Genomic DNA, 24641 nt, shown 5'->3' with positions numbered 1-24641 from the left:
TTTTAGAAAGAAATGTCTGGTTTGCCTGTTTTGTTAAACCTGTCTTCTACTGAAAGTTGTTAATGTTTGTACGAAAAAACCTTAAACTCGCTAATCCTTTTTTTACTGTGTGAACAAGGATTGGGATGCTCCTTCAGACCATTGTTTGAGTTGAATGATTATTAATCCCATCTTCAGTTATTGACTTTTTCTTCTAGTTCAAATAGATTATTAAGAAATTGGGAAGCAGAGAGGGCATTATTGACAAAAATTTTAGTTTTGGACCCAGTGAGGTGAGCAATACAGCTGTACATTCGTTATTTAACAATTCATGTGCTGCATTTTAAAAGGTAAAGTCACAATAAAACAAATTAAGTAACGGACAGACAACTAGGTTTACTTAGAATAACATTTAACTGATGGGTAGTTTTTTATTGTTCACTCTTTCTCAAAGTCTTTTCAATGATGCAACTCTATCGGAATTTTTTCCCGAACAGAGCAGCTGGCAGGAAGATAGAAGTAATTTTTTTTGTTTTGTTTCCGCCCAGTATTTTTTGTGCCTATTTATACAGGCTTGGAATTATACAGTACATTTTTTTATGTTGATGTGTAACTTAAAGTGGATGTAAACCTGAATTTTTTTTTTTTTATGTCATATTGTAGAGTATAAGATTTCCTATCATTTGAGCCCAGTCTTGCCACACAGATTTAATCCATCTCTGAGCAATCCCCTTTTATTGTTCAGTGAGATAAATCTTGACAAACAGAGAAAAACTTTGTCAAATACGCCCTCTTGCTGTGAGTGACAGGTGATTTACATATCTCGTGCACTAGCCTAAGAAACATGCATTATTTTTTTATTCCCTCCCACTCCTTTTTTCTGCTGCTCTGCCAGGATTGGATGTTCCACACCTCAGCATTATCTCAGCCCTGGCTGCAGACACTCCACTGGTCTGATGGGGGGGGGTGTTTTTGCTGCTGGACACAGCTTTATTACATTTATATATATATATACACTGTATATAGCTGTGTCCAGCAGCACTCCACCCCCCTCCATCCCCCCCGGTAAATGACATGTATAGCGGTCCTATCCTCTGCTCTCCATCCTGACAGAGCCCGCGGGAGAGGAGGGGAGTCGGCTGCGGGGGATAAGGGGGGGGGTGTGGAGGAGGAAGACACAGCGGGCGGATGAGGACAGGAGGGGGGCCAGAGAAGAAGGGGAAGTGGTGGTGGTTGAGAAAGAGAACACGTCAGATGCTGGAGGAAGAAGACACAAGGGACAGTCAGGGGTGATCGGTGCAGCGGAGGGACAGCCGTGAGCACCGATCTCCCTGCATGGCGTTTGATCAGCCACTTTTCCTTTTCTGCCTCCCGTGGCTTTCAGCGGAAAAGCCATTCAGGGGGATCCATACTCACAGCTGTCCCTGCCACACCAATCATCCCCGACTGTCACTGGACAGTGACACATGAAGTGACAGGAGCCATGAGCGCGCTCTTCTTCTCCTGTGCGTGCACTTTTTACTCCGGCCAGGCGCGAGTGTAGAGGTGGGCGGGGAGTCTGGTGATGTCATGACTCTGCCCACCGAGCACTGTACAACAGACCCGCCCACTGAACTTTGAGTTTTTGGGGGCTTCAAACAGCTAAAGGGGAAACATTTGAAAGGTAAGGATACATGCAGGAGGCATGTATATCCTTATACATCAGCACTATGCCATTACTTTAAAAAAGATGAGAGTGGGTTTACATCCACTTTAAATTACTATATACAGGTAAAAACCGATTTCCATGCATTATATATATTACAGTGGGGAAAATAATTATTTGATCCCTTGCAGATTTTGTAAGTTTGCCCACTTACAAAGAAATGAAGGGTCTATCTTTTTTATCATATGTGAATTTTAAATGATAGAGACAGAATATCAACCAAAGATCCAGAAAAAAACACATAAAACAAATTAAGTTGCAGTTCAGTGAGTAAAATAAGTATTTGATCCCCAAGCAAAACATGACTTGACCGTGGGGATGGTGTTCTTAGGGTCATAGTCAGCATTTTTCTTCCTCCAAACACGGTGAGTCGAGTTAATGCCAAAGAGCTCAATTTTGGTCTCGTCTGACCACAGCACTTTCTCCCAGTCCCTCTCTGAATCATTTAGATCATTTAGATGTACATGTGCCTTTTTGAGGAGAGGGATTCACCGTGTTTGGAGGAAGAAAAATGCTGACTATGACCCTAAGATCACCATCCCTACAGACAAGCACAGAGGTGGAAACATTATGCTTTGGAGCTGTTTCTCTGCTAAAGGTACAGACCAGCTTTGCCACATTGGGGGGCCAATGGATGGGGCCATGTATTGTAAAATCTTGGATGAGAACCTTCCTACCTCAGCCAGAACACTGAAGATGGGTCATGGATGGGTCTTTCAGCATGACAGTGACCCAAAACATACCGCCAAGGCAACAAAGGAGTGGCTCAAGAAGAAGCGCATTAAGGTCATGGAGTGGCCTAGCCAGTCTCTAGACCTTAATCCTATAGTAAATTTATGGAGGGAGCTGAAACTTAAAGTTGCCAATCAACAGCCAAGAAACCCTAAGGATTTAGAGAAGATCTGTAAAAAAGAGTGGACCAAAATCTCTGAGATGTGTGCAAACCTGGTCACTAACTACAAGAAACGTCTTACCTCTGTGCTTGCCAACAAGGGTTTCTCCACCAAGTACTAAGTCAGGTTTTACTTGAGGATCAAATACTTAATTTACTCACTGAACTGCAACTCAATTTATAAAATTTGTATCGTGTTTTTTCTGGATTTTTGGTTGATATTCTGTCTCCATCATTTAAAATATACCTATGATACAAATTATAGACACATCATTTCTTTGTAAGTGGGCAAACTTACAAAATGTGCAGGGTCCAATATAATTTTTTTCCCCACTGTATATACACTATATTACCAAAAGTATCGGGATGCCTCCCTTTACACGCACATGAACTTTAATGGCATCCCAGTCTAAGTTCGTAGGGTTCAATATTGAGTTGGCCCACCCTTTACAGCTATAACAGCTTTAACTCTTCTGGAAAGGCTGTTCACAAGGTTTAGGAGTGTGTTTATGGGAATTTTTGACCATTCTTCCAGAAGCGCATTTATGAGGTCAGGTACTGATGTGGACGAGAAGGCCCGGCTAACAGTCTCTGCTCTAATTAATCCCAAATGTGTTCTATCGGGGTGAGGTCAGTACTCTGTAGGCCATTCAAGTTCCTCCACCCCAAACTCGCTCATTCATGTCTTTTATGGACCTTGCTTTGTGCCCTGGTCCAAATCATTTGGTAGAAGGGGGATTATGGTGTCGGGTTGTTTTTCAGGGGTTGGGCTTGGCCCCTTAGTTCCAGTGAAGGGAACTCTTAAGGTGTCAGCATACCAAGACATTTTGGACAATTTCATGCTCCAAACTTTGTGGGAACAGTTTGGGGATGGCCCCTTCCTGTTCCAACATAACTGCCCACCAGTGCACAAAGCAAGGTCCCTAAAGGCATGGAAGAGCGAGTTTTGGAACAGTGCAGGGGGGCCAGGAGTGAACAGTGCAGGGGGGGCTTGGAAGGAACAGTATAGGTGATCCGGGAGGGAACCGTATCGGGGAGCCAGGAGAGAACAGCATAGGGGGGGCCGGGAGGGAACTGTACAGGGGAGCCAGGAGACAACAGTACGGGGGGCAGAAGAGAACATTATGGGGGGCATGAGGGAACTGTACAGGGGGTCCATGAGAGAAAAGTATAGGGGGGCCAGGAGGGAACAGTATAGTACAGGGGGGCCATAAGGGACACTATGTGGGGGCAGGAGGGAACTGCATAGTACAGTGGGCCAGGAGGGAACTGCATAGCACAGTGAGGCCAGGAGGGAACTGCATAGCACAGGGGGGCAGGGGGAAACTGGAGGGCACAATACTGGGATCGGTAGTAGTTTACCTCATGCAGATTAGTTCAGGTAAACTGCTAGATCATGATCGTATCTTGCACGCTGATTCCCACCCTCCCTCCTCTTCGTCGCACCCATGTGATGTCACACACAGGCTCCTGGGATGGACAGGAGGGGGGGCCGGCTGGGATAGGTGCAGGACAATGATGTCAGTTGTTTTTCTTTGTGCTCTGCAAGCCTGTCAGCGCTTTGGGGATGTGATCTACCATTCACCTGCTTGTGATGAACAGTGGTTAATGGTGGAACCCCTGTGGACCTCTTGCGGAACCCTAGGTTTCCACTGAACCCCAGTTGAGAAACACTGCTGTAAAGTATAGTAAAATAACAATATTTCTGTCCTTCTCCTTAGGTAAAGAACCAGAACAAACAACACAAGTTAAAGCTACACCGCCACCACCAAGAGTAACAGAGAAACCCAGAGTTCCACAGCGTCCAGTAATCCCCCAGGTGCCTGTCATACCTTCACTCCCTGAGCAACCCAAACGACCTATAGAACCACAACTACCTCAAAAACCAACTGACACAAAACCAAAGCCACCATCATCCAAACCAGAGCCACCAAGCCCAACTGGCTCTATTGTGATACCTCTTGTTCCTGGAAGAAATGGTGATATTATTATGGAACATGGTCAAGCTGGCCCTCCAGGAAGAATCATCCAGTCTGGATCGGGAAGACCTCAAGGTGCCGATGGACAGAAAGAAATGGAGATGTCTAAAGGCTTTGCTGGCGCACCTGGTAAGTTCTGTGTAAAATAGTCTTATGTTGTCAGTGAAAACACTTGGGACTGGTAAACATTTAAAACAGTTAAAGTAGTGCAATTAGGGGGAGAGCTTAGGGTTTGTACACCACCTTGATATGGGTAGTACTACATCAGCTGTTTTCCAACTGTGGATTTGCCAGCACATGATAATGTGTCAGTTGATTTTCTTCTTTGCTGATTGCTAAATGAAAGGATATCAAAATCCAAAAACAAGAACTAAATAATTACAGCTTACCAGTCCTCGGATGTGGTGGCTGCAACAGATTTTTTTATTTTTTTTATTTTTTATGGCTAAGCATATTTCTTGCAAGTAAGGAAAAATGTTTGTTGTTTTTTTCTAGAATTCCAGTGCCCCAGTAAATATTTGTGCACTGAACAGAAATCTCAAACAATGCTATCAGCTTTTCCAGCTATCTTCTGTGAACTGCAACCCCTCCTCATCATTAAATAGACATTAGGAGAGTTGAAGGTGTTCTTTAGTTCTGTCCTAAGGTGACAATGCTTCTTCATAGATGCAGCAAAGGTAGTCAAAGTTGTCACCCCCAGGACATGAAGGGTGTTACTGACCAGATCACAAGATAAAGATAAGATAAAAGAAGTAATCTTGGAAAAAAGAAAACCAATGCAGCCATCACATATAAGGACTGTATACTGCAGTATATCAAATTTAGGTTTTTGTGTTTAGATATGTTTAAACACATTTTTAAACCTTCCTTGACAGGGACAAATATATTAATTGTTGACAGCTGTTTGTAGAATGTTTGTCTAAAGAAAAAAAAGCTGAGAGTTATAGCAGTTGCTTGAAGCTTTTTAAAGGATAAGTTCAACTTTCATAACATGTTACATGTTAGATCCATATTCGGGGCGTAACATGTTATGAATGCACTGGCCCCTGCACCTCCCAGATCCTTGCTGTGCCAGCTAGTAGGGGTTCTTCTCCACCCGCTAGCTGTCAAAATTAAAAAATTTTTAAAAAGTCCACCCAGCCACATCACTCATTCACAGTGCTCTGTTAATGGAAAACTGCAAGGTTCAACAGCCTTTGTGGCTGTCGGCTTGTAGTTTTCAATGAACTACCACAGCGCTGTGGTAGTTCATTCATTCTTCCCATCAGCATGTATCGACTTCCTCATATGAGGTATGAACAAGCCAATAAACTGACAGATCTGCATGGCATCAGCGATCTGCTGAACTCTGGTGCAAAGCTTTACAAGCTCCTGCAACAAAAAATAATAAATGCACATTTTTTTACCTGCATTTATTATTTTTTTCTAAAAAGGTGAACTTATCCTTTAAATATTTGACTGTCTTTAAAAAGTTTTTAGCTTACAGGACTGCTTACCACCTTACAGATGTGCACCTGGCACTTTCCTCTTCCAACCAACAAGGGTCCTGCTGTAGTAACAAATTCTGGTCAAAGGGGATTGCAGCGTCAGTGCCCACTTCTGCTGAATTCTACACTGTGTGGTGTAGGGACAAAACACTTAGTTGCATAAGCCGTTTGACTAATTACAAATATTGTTTATACTGAGTATGCTAGGATTACATGCCCAGAATTGTTTTTGCACTATGAAGCTCTATTGTCTCAGTTCATAGGTGTTAGTCACAGAATATAAAGCTAAGTTATCCTTCACCCATTGTACAAATCAGTATTATGACAAAAGTAAATACACCTTAAAGACCCTGAGAATATAAGCACGTTAAATGACAGATACTTCTTTTTTAAAGGTGGGGGGTTAAAGTGCCACCAATTATTAAAGGATCATTGTTTTAAAGGGTTAGTTCATCTTTACAAAAAAAACTGCCTATGCAGCTAAAGCCTAGTACACACTGCTAGTTTTTTTCGATCAACCCAACGGGAATGAAAAGAAACTGACAGCTCAGGTCAGAGCAGCTGTACTAACAATCTACCCTGTTGTTATATTGTGTTCTGAAAGGGGGATTCCCCCCCCCCCAGCCAGGGCACTCCAGTCAGGACTCTCAGCCATTGGCTGGGAGTGCTAATCGGAAAGCAGTTGGCAGATCTTTTTCGCCCATGCCCCTTCGACAGAAGTTGGCCAAATGGCCAGCTTCTGTCCGACTGGCTGCACTACACACGGGCTGAATGTCAGCCAGTTTCTATTGAACTGGCCGATGCCACCCGACATTTGGCCCATGTGTACGGCGCTTAAGGGATGTTTACAGATAAAAACAAACTGTGTGGCTCTGACTATATTTGAATGAAGCCCTTGTTATAGGTGTAGGGTAGGTCATTCACATACCCCCTATACAAGCCTAAATAGAATGCTACGGAGACGTTGCTAAGTGAGGTTGCTGCTCACCTCCACCATCACAGGATTGAGCTTTTTCTCTGATAAGAAACCTGCTCTCCCTCTCTCCCATGATGAAGTAGCCCTGAGCTGAGGGTTTCAAAACTCAATGTGTGATTGAGTAGATGAGAAGTAATGACTAGGCCTCATCTAGCAACATCCTTGGAGTATTTCATTCGGGCTGCGAGATGTGCATAAATGGCTTATACCTATAGCATGGGCATTTTTCAACTTGAGTCAGAGCTGCACAGTGTGTTTTTATCTACATATGCAGTATTTTTTTTTTGAAAGGTGAACTAACCCTTTAAAGATAAAGAAATATCAAATAATATAAAAGTAAATGTAAGCAATCCCAGACATTAGTTGTTTTCCTTTATATAGTAAAAAAACAAACAAAAGGAAAAAAACAGTGGTATTGATCATTGGATACTTTCTCTTTCTGCTTATTCTTGTAAAGTAAAGAAAGAGAATTAACTTATTCAGGACAAAAGCTTTGTCCTGAATTAATCAGTTCTTCTCAAGCAGAACAACCCCAACATAAGTTATAATGGGTTAATATAAGAAGCTTCATAGCAAATCATAGAATGTCATGGAATAGCGCTATGTGTGAGTAATCAGAACCAAGTGTAGTAAACCTGTTTATCTACACATAAAGTTAAAGAGCATTGTGAAAGCCACATGTTTCTAAGTCCTGACATTGTTTATTAAGTAGCCTCTAAATGGTTGCATTCATCCAAGTAGCACAACAAACTTGAGCTATAAAAAATGATGTGCATGGATAACTTAAACTAAAGTTATAATACAATATACTATAACCCCATTGTTAGAGACAGATGTAGAGTCATAGTTCAGATTCTGTTCTGTGCGTGCTGCATACTAAGGCTTTTGTCCATAAAGATTTTTCCTTTTTTTTTCTTTAATACATGATCTGGTACAGTTGCTAGTAGTTTACTTTAGTTGTAACAAATGTCTTTGTTTTGCAGGCTACCCCAAGCCATCCAAAGAACCTAAAGGTAATTTCACCCTTTGGGTGAAGAGATTTACATTACAATAGCTTTATATTAAAATTGTCAGTCATCAGCATTAAGCGGACCATACATAGCAATCGCCAAATAATATTAAAGTGGATGTAAACGCTCACATATACCCAGTGAAGTGAACTGCTTCAGATTATACACAGAGATGAAAACCCTACATACGTTTTACATTCATATCTACGGTCTATAGCTTGCTATATTCTTTAGAAAGTTCAGATCGTGTTAGAATTTTCTCTTCCTGTTCAGCACCCGGAGTGAAGTCTTGGCATACACTGTGTGACAGCTGATTGGAGGAAAGGCAACCCCCCCTCCTTCTCCACATAGGCAGAGGAAGGAAGGAATGTTCTGTGAATAAACTAGCTCTCTGCTAATCTATTTAGAGCACCCACCCGGGCAAAAATTTCAAGCTGGATTTATCACGGTTGTAGGAGAACTTGTCAGAAGTTATCATGCTGATAACAGAAGAACCAAGCAGGAGAAAGACAGGGGACTTAGGGCTTTGGAGAGAGATAAGAAAACTCTACAGATACATGTGCCTAGGTCAAATTTCATGAATCAGGCTTACTTCCACTTTAACATGTTTTACAATCTCACTGTGAAAGGCAAGCAAATAGTTGGAGTGCCAATATCTGAAGCAAACACTACAGAAATCAACCAGGGTCGTATGACCCTTTGGTGCCTCATGGTATTATCTTTTGTAACTTGTGTTCATAATGCAAAATTTAAAGATAAAAACCTTAAAAAACAAAAAAGTACAGAAAAATATCTGTTGATGTGTCAAAAATAGAGTGTGTTCTTACCTTCCTCTTTCTCATGACAATACATATTTTTTCAGTTCTGAATTCCTCTTCTCATCTCACTGCCACCATCATCTTTATCTCTATAACTCCTCCTTGCATGCAGGCAAGACAGCACGGGGAGTTATCGGCTCTCAAAATTTTTGGCAAAGTCAATGGGTATTTTTTGCACTTAATAAACAGAACAAGTCATGTTCAATGGTATATATAGCAGACCAAAAGGGAGCAAGTAAGATATTGTATGTTCATTGTTGAGGTTTACATAAGGGATTCTTCTAGCAAAATTATACATTTTAAATTTAGACAATGTTGAACTAATAAAAAGCCAAACATGACATTAGATGACTTTTAAAAGTATTGGACAACACTTTACATCTATTCTCTTTAAGAATTTGGTCTTCCTGTGTTTAAAGCAGCCTTTTTCAACCAGGGTGCCTAAAAATTGATCAAAAAATTGTATACAAGCCAGCAGGTGTATCTAACCTGCCTATTAGTTACACAAAGCCACAGGTTTTCATTATGCACCATTACAACTTTCTAGACACTGGCATCCTAACAACCAATGACGTCATCAGTTGATAAGGAGGATGGCTGTGCCCTCCACAGCATCCTTGTTTGACCTTCCTCTGCCCCTCTCCCTCAGCACTGGGGTGACAATAGCTGACTGATGGAGAGAAATTGAGGAAGAAGAGAAACATTGGAATACTAGTCAGTACCAGTGTGCAAAAGTGTATTTGCTTTGGAAGAATAAATCACCTCCAACACCGAGTGTCCTGTGAATGTTGTTGCATTGTGTAAAGCTATTGGAATAGTTTTTACATTTTAGAATGGGGTGCCTCGAGATTGTCCAACATTTTGAAGGGTGCCGCTACTGAAAAAAGGTTGAGAAACACTGGTTTAAAGCACTAAACTGATACAGTTCTGTTCCTATCTAATTTTCAGATTTGCAGTAGCCCGCCTACCAATCAGAATGCCCAAATCTGACCAATTTTCATGTGTCTATGTAATAGTGAGCGTATCGCTCACTATTAGATTACAGCAATGGGACCATATTCTTACAGATAATTAAATATCCTTGGTATCCTAAATACTTTATCTTCAAGGTGATATAGTATCTGTTTGATGTGCTTGTTTATTGTGAGTGCATATCAATAACAGTGAAAAATGTGAAGAAAGTCTCAGACATTTAGAAGATAGATAAATATTAATCTAACTAATTTTATTCAATAAAGTATTCTTACAGTTCTTATTCATAAGTGCAGTACCCCAGAGCAACCAATCAGAATTCACTCTTCTTAAAGTCCAACTTCAGGGTCAACTCTCCCCCTCGCCCCCTTGAACCGATCACTGGGTTAAGAAAAAAATCAAAAACAAAAACCTGAAGCCCCATTTTTTACTTGGCCATGTGAGCATCCTTTGCCAAGTCCTCCTTCTTGCTATTTACTGTATTTCCTGGGTGGGTGCTTCTTCTGGGTGTTCATATCACTACCTGCTTGACATGAATAATTCTCACTGACTGACCTAACAGAGGAGTCCTCAAATGATCCAGAAGCAAACCAGCCAGTAAGGCTCGGTTCACACTACCGCAACTTGGGATCTGACTTGTCAGACCTCAAGTTGCCCCAAGTCGCTTGACATCAGAAATTCCATTGAAGTGAATGAGAGCCGTCTTAATGTACGCTATTAGAGTTGCTCCGACTTCAGAAAAGGTTCCTGTACTACTTCAAGGCTGCTTCTAGGCGACTTGTACCCATAGATTTCAATGGAAGTCGCCTCCAAGTCGGATCGTGGTCTATAGTGAAGTGACTTTACAGGAAAAGAAATTAGTTTACCCAAGCAAACCCCTCCCTCCCAGAGAGCTGATTATTCTGTGATTGGCCAAAGCCAAAGTTGCCTGTCCTGGAGGCGACTTGAAGTTGCGTTGTAAGTTGCTTAAAGTCGCGCTGAAGTCGCCTCCAAGTTGCCTTGCAAAGTCGCGCTGTAAGTCGTGTTGCCCCATTGTGAACCGAGCATAAGGGTTAATGTGGTGCTGGACTAGCAATCTGCACAGGTGGGGGAAGGAGGAGGGGAGAGGGGGCTTAGGTTAGTTTAACTGAATTGACCAGTTAGGCCCCTTTCACACTGGGGCGGTGGGTGCATCGGCGGTAAACCACCGCTATTTTTAGCTGCGCTTTACGGTCAATTCCACAGCGCTATTTGGCCGCTGGCGGGGTACTTTTACCCCCGGCCGAGAAAGGGAAAAAACCACCACTCCTTCACCGCTCCAAAGATGCTACTAGCAGGACTTTTTTTAGCATTCTGCCAGCGCACCGCTCCAGTGTGAAAGCCCTCGGGGCTTTCACACTGGGGAGACAGCAGCGGCTCTTTCAGGGCGCTTTGCTGGCACTATTTTTAGCGCTGTAGCGTCTGCAAAGCGCCCCAGTGTGAAAGGGGTCTTAAGGAAAAATACAAAAAAGGGATGAGTTAGAAAGGGATGGGAAGGAAGGATGGGGAAAATGTTTTTATTATACTTAAATGATTGAATTGGGATTTCTACAGAAATTCATATTGTTGGTCTATATCGCTCTTTATCACTTATATGATGTATTGTATTTTGACTATGTAATAAATTATCACTGCTCTGTATATCATTAGGATGTGAGTGAATATGTAAATTGGATTAGTTAATTGGAAATCCATTACTTTATTTCATGGGGCCAATATACTGTATCTAGTTAGATTTAAACTACAAATAAATGTTAAAAACAGTCAAATGAATGCAGATATTGGGTACCTTTTCATAACACCAAATAAAATATAATGACTTTTCTATTTATTTTTCAGCTCCTACAACAGTAGAAATCTTTCCAGAATCTATAGGTAATTTAATATTTATATACCGGTATATATTTTTTTAATTAAAAAAAAAGGTAGCAAGAATATTCTACATGGTGACTGTTTTGGAAACTTTGGTATTATCGAATGGATAAGCCCATCCTGTTGTAAATAGATATAATAAAAGACACATGAACTGTCAATATTTTTAAAAATCAGGTTTAGCCATATATTCTTGCCAGAATTTGACAGAGACACCTTCCTTCCTTCTGAACCTGAAGAAGACCTGATGGTATGCAAGTCAAAGCTCACCTCTTGGTGACCTTAGCAAATTTCCTTTTTTCAATGGAAATAATAAGGGAACAATAAAACTTAGCTCCTTTTAGAATACTAAAGCAAGGCAATAAAGTTTGCAAATATAACCTTTAATCTTTCCTTTTCTGCTTGATGTTAATAAAGCCATTTTCAGGTTCCTGTGAAGTTCTGTAAAAAACATGCTTTATTTTCCCCACAAGATTTACAGGTGTCCAAAGTGATGCCATTATGAGAAAATGATATACATTTTGTTTTAGTACAAAGATACCATTATTCTATAGAGCCAGTTTGGTTAAAGGGTTTGTTAACCCACATGATTTACTTTATATAATCCGCTCTGTCTTCTAATGTCCCCTTGTGTGTGTGCTGTATAAAAAAAAGCCGTATATACCTTATGTGTGAGCGCTTTTTGAAAGATTCTTTTTGGAATAGTTCTCAGCCGGACAAACAGGTACCCAGAAATGAGAAAGAATGAAACTAATAGTGAAGTACCATTAAAACGTTTTTTATTGCATAAGGGAATGGGTACTTACAAAAAGTAAGATCAAAACCGGCACAATCATGGAGTGGTATGTGTAAGAACGCCGTTCCTGGCGTGCGTTCCACTGGACCGGAAGTGACGTCAGTAATACCGGAAAATTATTAGTTCCATTCTTTCTCATTTCTGGGTACCTGTTTGTCCGGCTGAGAACTGTTCCAAAAAGAATCTTTGACCTGATGTACTGACACCAATCCACCATCCCTGGATATTACTATCAAGCTATAACTGACCTCCAGGCTAAAAAGCTGGGTGTCCTCTGGATCCGGTGAGTGGGGACACATGAGGGGGTGTTGTGTACACCTGAATATCTCTGAAGCATTTTGCATTTCCTTCACTTTGGATTGGAGCACTTTAGTCATGATTTTTGGACTTTGTTATGTTTAGTTTATTTTATATTTATTTGTTTTTTTCACTGTTAATATGTTTGGGGGGCTGTATTTATCTATTTACAATTTGCAAAGTGCAGTTGTGCCAGAGCTTAGTAAATGCGGTAAAGCTTCCCTTTGCAAAGAATATCCAGTCACATAGATGGCAAATAAAAAACTGCATTTTTTTCTTGCACATGATTGTATGATGGAAGTCAGCAGAGCTTCTGCTCATTTACTAAGCTCTGGAGCAGCTGCTCTTACAGAGTGCAAATGCACTTTGCACAGTGCACAGTCTATTTGCCTTTAGTAAATCAACCCCACTGTGTCATATAACACGCTTTAAAGAAGCAGGATCCATTTTTTTTTTCTTTTGGGTTAACATACGCTTCAAGTATTCTAGTCAATGAACAGTAGGGACCTATGGAATGTCAATTAATGACATTCAAGCATCACATTTTGGCATCATATAAATAATCTATTTTGAAATGTACAGTAATGAGAATTTGTTTGCGATCTTTGATCTGATTTTACATTTTTGATTTCTTCTAGGAGTTACTGCTATGGCAGCTCTAATATCATTTTCTGCTGGACTAACTAGACACTCTTTTGATGTGGGAATCATTCCCTTTAACCATGTGTTGGTTAATGATGTAGATCATTATAACCCTACTACAGGTAACATGCCCTAACTTGTGTTCCTACTGTATTTCTAACACATTTACTGAATAATGTATAGCAGATACAACCTTTTTACTACTATTTTCATTTTACTATATGATACAATTAAAAGAGAAGTTTGGGATTAAAAAGAAACAAACCTTTGTACTCACCATGGTGGATGCAGCACTGATCCGATGCTGCATCTGTCCCTCGCTGCCTCTACACCATGAACTAAGTGATCAAATATCTCTCAGTTCTCAGTCATCAGTGAGCACTGCCCCTCCAGTGCTCACTGGAGCACCAGGCTGTGGAAGGAGCAGGAGTGGCTGGCTCAGGCTCTCACTGCTGGTCCAAACATTTCGGTGGATCCCAATATTTAAGTCGGGATCTCTCCAGTGCCTGGACCAGCTGAGTGATGTCAGCCGGCAACTAGCTGTTTTTTAAATAGTATCTAAAGTAAAATGATTAGTTACTGTTCATATGCAAGTTGAAGTTTGGAAGTGCCTTAAATAATCTGTTCATATTTTGTGTCCCGTCATCATACAACTACTTTTTGCTTCCATTTTTATGATCTGGGCTCTTGAGCATGAAGCCATGACACCAAATTGCTCGATTGCCCTAGATTATGTCCATTTAAAAATCTGTATCAGCTAGTGAACTTTTATTACATTCTTATCATCTAGTAGTTTAGAAAATGAGTAAGTTGTCATTTATTGTATGTAGCTTTCTGGTTTATAATTGTTTATATGCTTTAAAGTGTATCTATAGCCAAACATTTCTTTTTCAGTTTGGAAAGAATAGGGTAGGGTTAGAGGGTGTGTCAGATTTACTGCTATCCACCTTTTTCTGGGACCGCCTTTTTCCCCAGACAGGAAGTAAAGGAACATCTGCAACAGGGAAATAAACAATACAAAGTTGACAGGATTTCTAGCCATTCCTTCCTAATTAAAATTAAAAAAAAAAATCTTTTGTCTGTGCTGTTGTTGCAAACTGTTTCACTTACTGTATGCTAAAAAAGTTGCAAGTAAGGAGAAATCTCTCTAATGGAGCCCCAGACAGCAGTAAAAAGTGATATGGGTTCTAATTCTTCTCTACCCTATCCAAAACTTTATAAAAAAAAACAAAAAACTTTAGTTATAGATACCCCTTAAATCTTACATTTGTAAAATTATCTGAGTTTGTACTAGTATGGTTGAGCTGTTATTTTACTTAGATGCTTTTTATTTTCTAGAAAGCCATATAGTTTCCAGGTGAAACCTATGAAGTGGTTAAAGGTATTTCTTATTGTGGTATATTTTATTGACGCTAAAGCTTGTTAACCATTACAAGTTTCCCCCCTTGTGTGGTTCAACATCAATCCTAACTAGCATTGGAGTTCTAGTAGCCAGAGAACACATGTAGCCTTTAATGTCACATTTATGGAACACATTAAGTCTATGGTTTCTGCCACATGTCTTTAATGACAACAACATGCAGCATGTGAGTGGTTAGGGGCTGCAGATAATCCTAACCATAAATCACCCCTTGGCTGCATTTTTTTGGGTCGGCATGCATTCATGTGTGTTTTAGATGTGACCTGTATTCAATGGTCTGTGTTCATATGAAAGTGTCTAATGGCAAAAGCATTTTAACGGGGTCTTGCATGCACATCCCGCAGTGTGAAGGGAATGTAAAATCTCTTATGGATCATAGAAGTTGTAACTTCACTAGGAGAACAAATAACCAACCCTTGCCTGTGGTTCTAAGTGTTACCATAGGGGCCTATCAGTGGGAGTATTTTCCTATACAGTCTATAAGAAACTAAGAAGTTTAAAAAAAAAAAAAAAAAAAAAGTATAAGTCATTCTTACCTCATCTGGTGATGGTGGGAGTTTACCATGCTGGAACACTTAAAACATTTTAGCATGAGTCATTGATTATGCCACTGCATTCCATCTGACTCTGCCGAAATACAGTATGTATAACAGGTCCCTTTTAAATAATTTAGAACACTGAATAAATGTGAATGACTCTTCTGTGGAGGAATAAACAGCACTGACAGTTGGAGGTTAAAAAATAATACACAATCTTATTTATTAAATAAAGTGAAATGTGCAGATATGATGTACAAAAGCCTTTATCCCGTAGCAACAAATTAGAAATAATCTCCTAAACTAGATTTGTACTCTGTAGAATTTATTAACATAATCTTACATCCCATGTGATAATGCTTTGACTTGGTAATAGACACATGTACTCTTTGCCAAGATGTGGGAGACAGGTGAGGGTTCCTCTTGCGCCCCATACCCCAAAGTACTTGTTTTTTTCTCAGGCAGAGGCACTGGATTGGGGATGCAGATAAACATGGTAAATTTAGGTGTAGGCACTTTAGGGTGCTTGCTAACAAGTTTCAGGGTGCGGTAACATTAATAAATGGAGTACAGGTTTACCTTAGTTGATTTGACTACAACAAACTAAAATCTGGTTACTGTAACTAACCACACTTTACATGGCATCAGTGTTTTTTGCACATGTAAACTTGGTGTGCTGTTCAAAGCTGGAAAACAACAGGTGTCCCTACCGGTATTCAGAAAGTGGGAATGGACGTCAGACACTAATTCAGAAGTGTGGGCATACATGGGATAAGAAGCTGCTCAAAACCTCTGTTACCAAGGTCCAGTAGACGGGGCAAAACATGTCAGGGAGCGTGGCCGGAGCAGCACTGGCTGAGGCCATACACTGCCATCTCCACATCTGAAGCACTGGGTCAGTTTGAGCGGTGCTTTTTGCACCACTTTATTTAATAAACCTAACATATTGATCAAGTTACTAATATTGCAAGATTCTGAAAGCTTTAGGGAATTCAATTATTTTTGAGGCACTGACCTAGAAAATGCATGCAGATCAGGAGTTCTGATTCTGGCTTTCTATACTTGTATGTTCTTACACTGTGACAGTGTATGAGAAGTCATGGATAGCCAAGCAACTAGAAGTTTTGGAAGGAGGTCAGAAATGGCAGCCTTTTGTATTTCTCTCTTTACTGGTATACATTAACCACCTCAATACAGGGCACTTACACCCCCTTCCTGCCCAGGCCATTTTTCAGCTTTCATACTTTGAATGACAATTGCGCAGTCAGGCTACACTGTAACCATGTGAAATTGTTATCATTTTCTTCACACAAATAGAGCTTTCTTTTGGTGGTATTTAATCAGTCCTAGGTTTTTTTTTTTTCATGAAAAAAAAAAAAAGACCAAAAAGTTTTTCTTAGTTTCTGTCAGTAAATTTTGTAAATAAGTAATTTTTCTCCTTCACTGATGGGCACTGATGAGGTGGCACTTATGGGCACTGATTAGGTGGCACTGATGAGGAGGCACAAATATGCCGCACTTATGGGCACTGATAGGTGGCACTGATATGTGCCACCCAGAACGTGAGTTGCATCGCTCAGCCGTCATTTGACGGTGGGCGGGCGGCAAGTAGTTAAAAGAAAAGTATGACCAAAGCTTTTTTGACCATACTTCTCCTGCAGGTCAAAAGGAGTTCACTTAGTTCTGACTCCTGGTTAAAGCCTGCTGTTGGCTAATGTCGCAGAGCTGGTCCAGGCTCTGCAGTGTCCCGACAATAATGTTGGGATCTGCCCAGATGCCTGACCGGCAGCTGGCTTGCCTCTGAGAGCCTGAGTAAGCCACTACCTCCACAGTCTGGGGGTGCCAGTGAGTGCTGGAGGGGCAGAGTAGTGCCTGACAATCAGAGCAGACCCAAGAACAGAGCAGTCAGATGATCACTCAATTCTCGGTATAGAGGTGGCAGGGACAGATACAGCATCGGTTCAATGCTGCATCTACTTTTTTTTTTTTTTTTAAACCCCACACTTCTATTTTAAAGTGAATCTGTGGCCAGGCTATAGACATTTAAATATTTCCATATTCTTAACCGTAAGCAGTCATTAACTTTAAGACATGTCCTCATTGCATACCTGCCAACTTTTAGTGATGGGAACGAGGGACACCTATTAGCGAAAGTGTGTAGGCATAGGACACACCCCTTAAAGGAGAATTATAGAAAAAAAATGATTAGTTAAACCCACAAGTGTGTGTGTGTGTGTGTGTTTTTAAACCACTACTATTCCTTGTATTGGCTCATGAAATGTACCAATGTAGAAATTTAGAAATTGGATAAAAGGTTTAGCCCTGGGAATGACTTTTTAAAAGATAAATAGTGCATTTTATATACAACTGCAGTGGAACCTTGGTTTACAAGTAAAGCGGTTAACGAGCATTTTGAAAGACTAGCAACTTTTTTTTTTTAAATCCTGACTCGGTTTGCGAGTGTTGTCTCGCAAAATGAGCAGGATTCAAGCCAATGGGGTGTGCAGTACCGCATTTGGCCAGAGGTGTGGTGGTGCCGGGGACACTCGGAATGGTTCGGAGCTGTTCAGAAATACTCGGAATCGTTCGTTTTTCCAAATTAGGGGCAGTCCCTCGAAATTAGGGACAGTTGGGAGCTAGGTAATTGACATATGTAGCTGCAGGCCCTATGGAGAAATGTATCCTCAAAAGATCTCACCATAAATATTCAAGTCATTCATACAGCAGCTCAGCTTTTCTTGCTCCCCCTCCCAGCAGTGACTCTGCAGCCATCTCTAATGTAAACACACAAGTGCTCTGGAGTGTTTTCAGAAATGCTGCCGTGAACTTTAAGAATGAATTGTTTTACAGTGTCTGCAGTTACAGTGGTCAGGAAGGGCATGTTTTAAAACTAATTTACTGAATCAGCTCAAAATACTTGAATGTCTGTAGCCTGGCCACTTTTCTAAGTGCATCGATCAGTTCTGTTTTATGGTCATCAAAATGTATTCTAGATTGAATTCTCTGTGTCTAGGTCAGAAACATGGAGCAGTAAGTCGCTAGTTCCCCATTTGAAGGGAATTCAACATTTGTAAAAATATATTCATGTGAAAAAAACACCTCGCTGATTAATGTGTATTGTTCCTTTTGGTTGATAGTTTTTGGTGTTTACATTTGTTTTGCAGCCAGGTGCTAGTAACGGGGTTATTTGCTGTTCAGAGACATTGGCTGGCTATTGCACCTCTTTCACCACCACTGCCTCCCAGTAGCAGTAGCAAGTTATTAATGCTGATGTTTTCATTTGTTTAGTAGATAAAGGTTTTTGTGAACTGTAAGCTAGGGGAAACTGGTCAGAGTGGTCAGAGGCACTGCTCAGTCTTTTATTTAGGGAAAATACAGAAACCTGTTGGCTTTTTTTAAACAGTATTATGCAGGACAGATGGCAAGCTGCATGTGCAAGGTGTTGGCTCATATTGCAACCCATTAAAAAATATCTGGTAAAGTGGGCATAGGACTGGGCACAATTAAAAAAAACAAAAAAACAAAAAACATATTAGTGGATTGCAATCCAGTGAGGTTCTTCCTAACGTCTTGTGCAATATGGATCTGCTACTCTGAAATCACAAGCAGTGTTATTAACTCTGCATTGTTCCCTCCTAGTGTTCTACAGAACACCTCCCTGCGACCTGGATGGGGTAACTGCGGACCTGGTGGGGGGATTTGTTTGCAGCCCCCCAAAAATTGGAGCACCAGCCGCCACTGCTTCTCATCCAGCACTCAGTGGAGCATTGGACAGGGGAGGTGCAGGCACAGCTGGCTCTCAGCCATGCACGGAGAGACAGACACAGCTGTTAGACAGGCAGCCTGGTGGATCCCGACAATATTGTCAGAATCCTTCCAGAGCCTGGAGCTGCTCTGCCATGTTAAATGATAGCTGGCAATAGCCCACTATTAGCCGACTCTGGGTCACAGGAGAGCAAAAGTAAGTGTACTCCTGTGACCCTCAAGAGAAGTATGATCAAAAAAGTTTTGGCAGTAGTAAATCCTGAAAAACAAAAATCTGGGCCCCCTGCAGGGTAATGGCATAAGGTGCTAGTATGCATCCCATACTAGCATGTTATGAAAGAATTACCTATGTAATGAAGCCCTCCAGCGGTGCAATGTCACTGTTCACAGGGTTTCCATCTTCACCCAGTCTTCCTTCTGGGTTCTGGCTGTTTGAATTCTTGAGCTGCAATGACGTCACTCCTGTGCATGCGCATGGGAGCCACAATTGCTGCACAGGAATCTGAAGGGACGGCATACTTGGCATAATTGATTAGGATGGTGGAGCAGTGAGAGAAAGCTCTGGTGCCAGGAAAATCAATAGTTTTCTAACCAGCTTGATCCTTTTGTTTTGCAAGAATGCCTGTTCAGGCTTATTGTGTGCTGCCCCATAGACATTGGATCATTGCCTGGTTGGCCAAACAAAGCAAGTTTGGGAGACTGTCATTTAATATCTTTGGGCATCTTAAATTTATGAGCATGCAGATGTCTTTTAGATTCATCTTTCTCCATCGTGTTTTTTTGCAAAGCAAGAATGTAAAGTGAGTTCAAATGCATAATATAGAGAAAGACGGCATAGAAAAGGCCCAGCTAAAACAAGGAAAACATCAGATAAAAGCTATGTACTTTTCTCAGTCATTCCTCTGTTCATTTAGTATAGCTGTGGTCACAGCTGTCAAAAGAACATTCTAGACACATTTCTTCTAATCTACTATTCATAAGTTCAAACACGCAGGCAAACCATGTGAGGTTCTGCCATCTTTAAAACACAGTATTGAAGGAGCAGTCACAAGATAAGACTCTAGACTCTGTTTTCCAATCAATTAAATCTTTGTATTATAGAAGTGATGAAACCGCTAACAGTTACACGGGTTGCAAAGATATGTGTGTTACTCATCTAGGGGAGACACTCTCAAAACAGCAACCCGTACATTTCTGTTTGTCTACATTTTTTTAAGGTGAATCTGTGCTTTTCCCATGCCCTTTATAGATACATACAGTTGTTCCATTCTTTTGCTGGAAGCAAAGGAAAGAACTATGTAAGGTATGAGTTGCCAGAGTTGTAGCTTACACAATGCTATGAACTCTGTGTGACAGTATTGTTTGGCCCAACACACAAAGTGAGTCACATACTTCTCCATACCTAAAAGTAGTGGGATGGGATGCTTTTATAAAGGACAGATTTCGGTATGATATCATTCATCCATTGTATAGATGTTGCAGCTCTTGTGTTGAATCTATGGCAGGCCATAGATGGTGAGATTTTCTTTCCTGCAATCACAAGTTTCGATTTCCCCCATCAACACAGACAGTGTTGATGGGGGAATCCCTTCTGCAGGGCTATTGTATTCTCTCAGCAGGGGTGGGGGGGACGGGACACTTAGCTGGGAGGACACCTTGATTATTGCTAGCCACTGGCAATAATCACGTTTCGAAAATCCAACATGCTGGTTGTACCCAAGTCAATCAATGGATCGACCTGGGTACATTCAGCCTGCCCATGGTTGGTCCCTGCTGAACCAGCCAAGATTTGAACCATCTATGGCCAGCTTAAATACAGTATTTATTTATTTATTTCAGGTACTTATATAGCGCTGTCAATTTACGCAGCGCTTTACATATACATTGTACATTCACATCAGTCCCTACCCACAAGGAGCTTACAATCTAAGGTCCCTAACTCACATTCATACATACTAGGGACAATTTAGACAGGATCCAATTAACCTACCAGCATGTCTTTGGAGTGTGGGAGGAAACCGGAGTACCCGGAGGAAACCCACGTAGGCACAGGGAGAACATGCAAACTCCAGGCATAAATGATGACCACCTATAAGTAAAGAAAGTAAAGATCTCTATGTAAGTCTACCTTGTATTGTATGGCCAATTATATGGCCTTCTTTATAACCAATGGCTTTTTGTTTTAATCTATGCCATTAGAATTCCTTTATACCTGGTGCTGGTTCAGTATTCAAATATATACATAAAATATCTCCTAACACTTTGTCAACAATCTACCTGTTAGCGTATTTCACTACACTTATCTATTATTTCAGGCCTATTATTGAGCCAAGACTACAAGTAACTCCAATATCTAGTACTGTCATCCTATATACAGTACATTTTCTCTTGCATCCATAAAATATTATACAGGGATTTTCCACACATGAATAAAACATCCATAATGAGGAAAACAGATCATGCTTAAATGTATTCCAAATGTATATTTTGAGAATTTGCGAACACTAAAATGTTGTTTAGAGCTCTTACATTAATAAAGTATTATAGGTTCTGGCATTATCCAATAGAAAATGCAGAATGCAGAACACAGAAATCTTTTGGTGAATTTTTGTATGTCTGGTTTAGGATTTTTCTTTCATAGATTGTTTAACCTAAAAGTCCTGCACTTGTATTAAAAGGGGAACAATAGTCTTTATAATGTTTTTTTGATATACATTCGAAAGTGATCAATCTAAAGTGGAACTTTAGTCAGTAAATTAAGTCCTGCTAGATCGCTTCAAGTTGGCCCCTTTTTGTAGGTTATAGCTACAGTATGTAAAACATAAAAAAAAAAAAATGTCCCTATACTGTTTAAAATCCAGTAATACACTGTCTCACCCTGTTCTGCACATGCTCAGTTGCTCTCCATTTTTAGGCACTGCTGAGTTTGCTAAAGCGGAGTTCCATCCAAAAGTGGAAGCTCCACTTATCTGCTTCCTCCCTCCTTCTCCAGTGCCACATTTGGCACCTTTTGGGGGGGGGGGGGGGGGGGCGGAGCTGATACCTGTCAAGTGCTCGCTCCCACTTACCTGTAAGGGCACCGTCATTTACGGTCCAATCCTCTTTCCTCCCCGCAGCCTTCTGAGAGACCCACACAGGTCCCAGAAGACAGCAAGACTATTCAGAAATCGCACAGCGATCCGCGCATGCGCAGTAGAAAATAGGCTGAAGGTTTTCAGACCTTTTTTGTAGGTTATTAGGGATTTCTGTCCCAAGGCACCACGCGTTACTTCCGCGGTTCCCTCCTCCTTCCACCTGTCACCTTCTGGGATCTGTGTGTGTCCCAGAAGACGACGGGACTATTCAGAAAGCACCACGCGACTTGTGCATGCACAGTAGGAAACAGGCTGTGAAGCCGCAAGGCTTCACTTCTTGTTTTTTTTTTTAGTAAAGGATGTCGGCGGCTGCACCCAAAGCCGATGGACGGGTCGGCTTTGGGTGCCAACATCGCGGGCTCCCTGGACAGGTAAATGTCCTTTTTATATTGACTACTTCAGTACCAGGCACTTTCACCCCCTTCCTGCCCAGTCCAATTTTCAGCTTTCAGCGCTGTCGCATTTTTAATGACAATTGCGCAGTCATGCAACACTGCACCCAAACAAAATTTGTATCATTTTTTTTCCCCACAAATAGAGCTTTCTTTTGGTGGTATTTAATCACCACTGGGGTTTTTATTTTTTGCGCTCCAAATAAAAAAAGAGCAAAAATTTTGAAAAAAAGTTTTTGTTACAAAACTTTGTAAATAAGTACATTTGCTCCTTCACTGATGAGCAGCGATGAGGCTGCACTGACGGGCACTGATGAGGCAGTACTAATTGGCACTGATGAGGTTGCACTGATGGGCACTGATGAGGCAGTACTAATTGGCACTGATGAGGTTGCACTGATGAGGCACTTATATGCAACACTGATGGGCACTGATAGGTGGCACTGGTGGACACACATAGGTGACACTGGTGGGTAGCACTGATAGATGGCACCGATGGGCAGCATTGACAGTCACTGATGGGTACAGAGTGCCAACCTAATGGGCACTGATTGGCATTCCTGGTGGGCTCATTTGGTGGTATCCAGTGGGCATTCCTGGTGGTCTCCAGTGGGCATCCTCGATGGGTCTGCACTGATAATCAATGCGCTGATTATCAGCGCAGACCCCCGTCAGGAGAGCAGTCAATCGACTCTCCTCTACTCGCGTCTGTCAGTGTGAGTAGAAGAAAAGCCAATAAATGGCTCTTCCTATTTTCACTGATCAGCTGTGATTGGACACGTTGGAGGCTCTTTACCAGAATCGGAGAATCGGCTGACACATCACACCACTGATCGGCGCGCGCTAGCAGCTTATCCTGCTGGACGTCATATGATGTCCAATCAGGATAATGCAACCACTTTTCGGCCGTCATTCTGCTATATGGCGGGTGGGAAGTGGTTAACAGTTAGCAGCTACAGTATTTGTAGCTGCTGACTTTTAATTTTTTTTAAATATAGCCTGGAACTCACATTAAAGAGGAATTGAACCCTTCTATCTTTTACAACCAAGAAAGCTGCTTCTGTTTGAACTGCAACTGCCATGGTGCTTTACATGTGATCAGTTAGGCCACTGGCCATTTGATGGTTTGGTTGAGGACACAATCAAATCAAACGGTTTTCTGAAACTGGTAAATGGGATTAGTCCCGCTTTATGATTTAGAGCTGGGTCTTTGGGCTTCAGCAAAACTGCAGCCTCCAGCAAGAAGAAATAGGATAACTGCTGGAGGCAATTTACAGCACACACTAATTTTGGTAGCATAATTATTAATGTAGAATGTATGTTCCTTGCTAAAGAACATTATTTTTTGTTAAGTTGTTATGGGTAAAGTTGCACTTTAACCTCCCTGGCGGTATGATTATTTCGGATTTTAGGTGCTGAAAGCGGTACAATTATTTTGCATGGAAATTTGGCGTTTTATATTGTAGGTCTGTAAATCTTAACAATAACACACTTAAATCTGTCCAAACCAGAGTCTAGTAGATATCCCGGGTATGATAAAGTTTGAAACACAAAAACATAAATTATAATATAATAAATAAAAATAAATAATTTAAAAAAATTTAAAAAAATAGTAATAAAATAAATTTCCCCACAATTCACTATCGCTCAATTCTGCAAGTGTTCTAATTTACTATCGCTGTTTTCTAGCTGGTCTAAAGCCACTTTTGACGTAAAGGGACACTTTTTGGTTGCTATGGACAATCTCCAGTTTCCAGGCAGAAAGAACAGTGTATATCATGTAAAACTGCATGCAGGGCATGGGCCAGAGCACTGGGGACAAAAGGGATGTGAAATCATTTCATACAGTACTGTAATCTGTAAGATTACAGTACTGTATGTGTTATGATTTTGACATTTTTTTTAATTTGCCGCCAGGCTCCGCCCCCGTGCGTCGCGCCGCTCGCAGGGA

General features: G+C 41.0%; 1 protein-coding gene across 1 annotated transcript in view; it reads left to right on the top strand.

Moving 5' to 3' along the window:
* EMILIN2 (elastin microfibril interfacer 2) overlaps positions 1–24641 on the top strand; it is a 109063-nt gene that overhangs the window by 78587 nt on the left and 5835 nt on the right. Inside the window, exons 5-8 of the mRNA XM_073631429.1 lie at positions 4298–4684; positions 8002–8031; positions 11676–11711; positions 13440–13565. Of these exons, the coding sequence (XP_073487530.1) occupies positions 4298–4684; positions 8002–8031; positions 11676–11711; positions 13440–13565 (579 nt within the window). The remainder of the gene's footprint in view (positions 1–4297; positions 4685–8001; positions 8032–11675; positions 11712–13439; positions 13566–24641) is intronic.

The sequence above is a fragment of the Aquarana catesbeiana genome, linkage group LG05, assembly GCF_042186555.1.
Source record: "Aquarana catesbeiana isolate 2022-GZ linkage group LG05, ASM4218655v1, whole genome shotgun sequence".
NCBI classification, from domain to species: Eukaryota; Metazoa; Chordata; class Amphibia; order Anura; family Ranidae; genus Aquarana; species Aquarana catesbeiana.
This window is presented reverse-complemented; position numbering and strand designations above follow the sequence as displayed.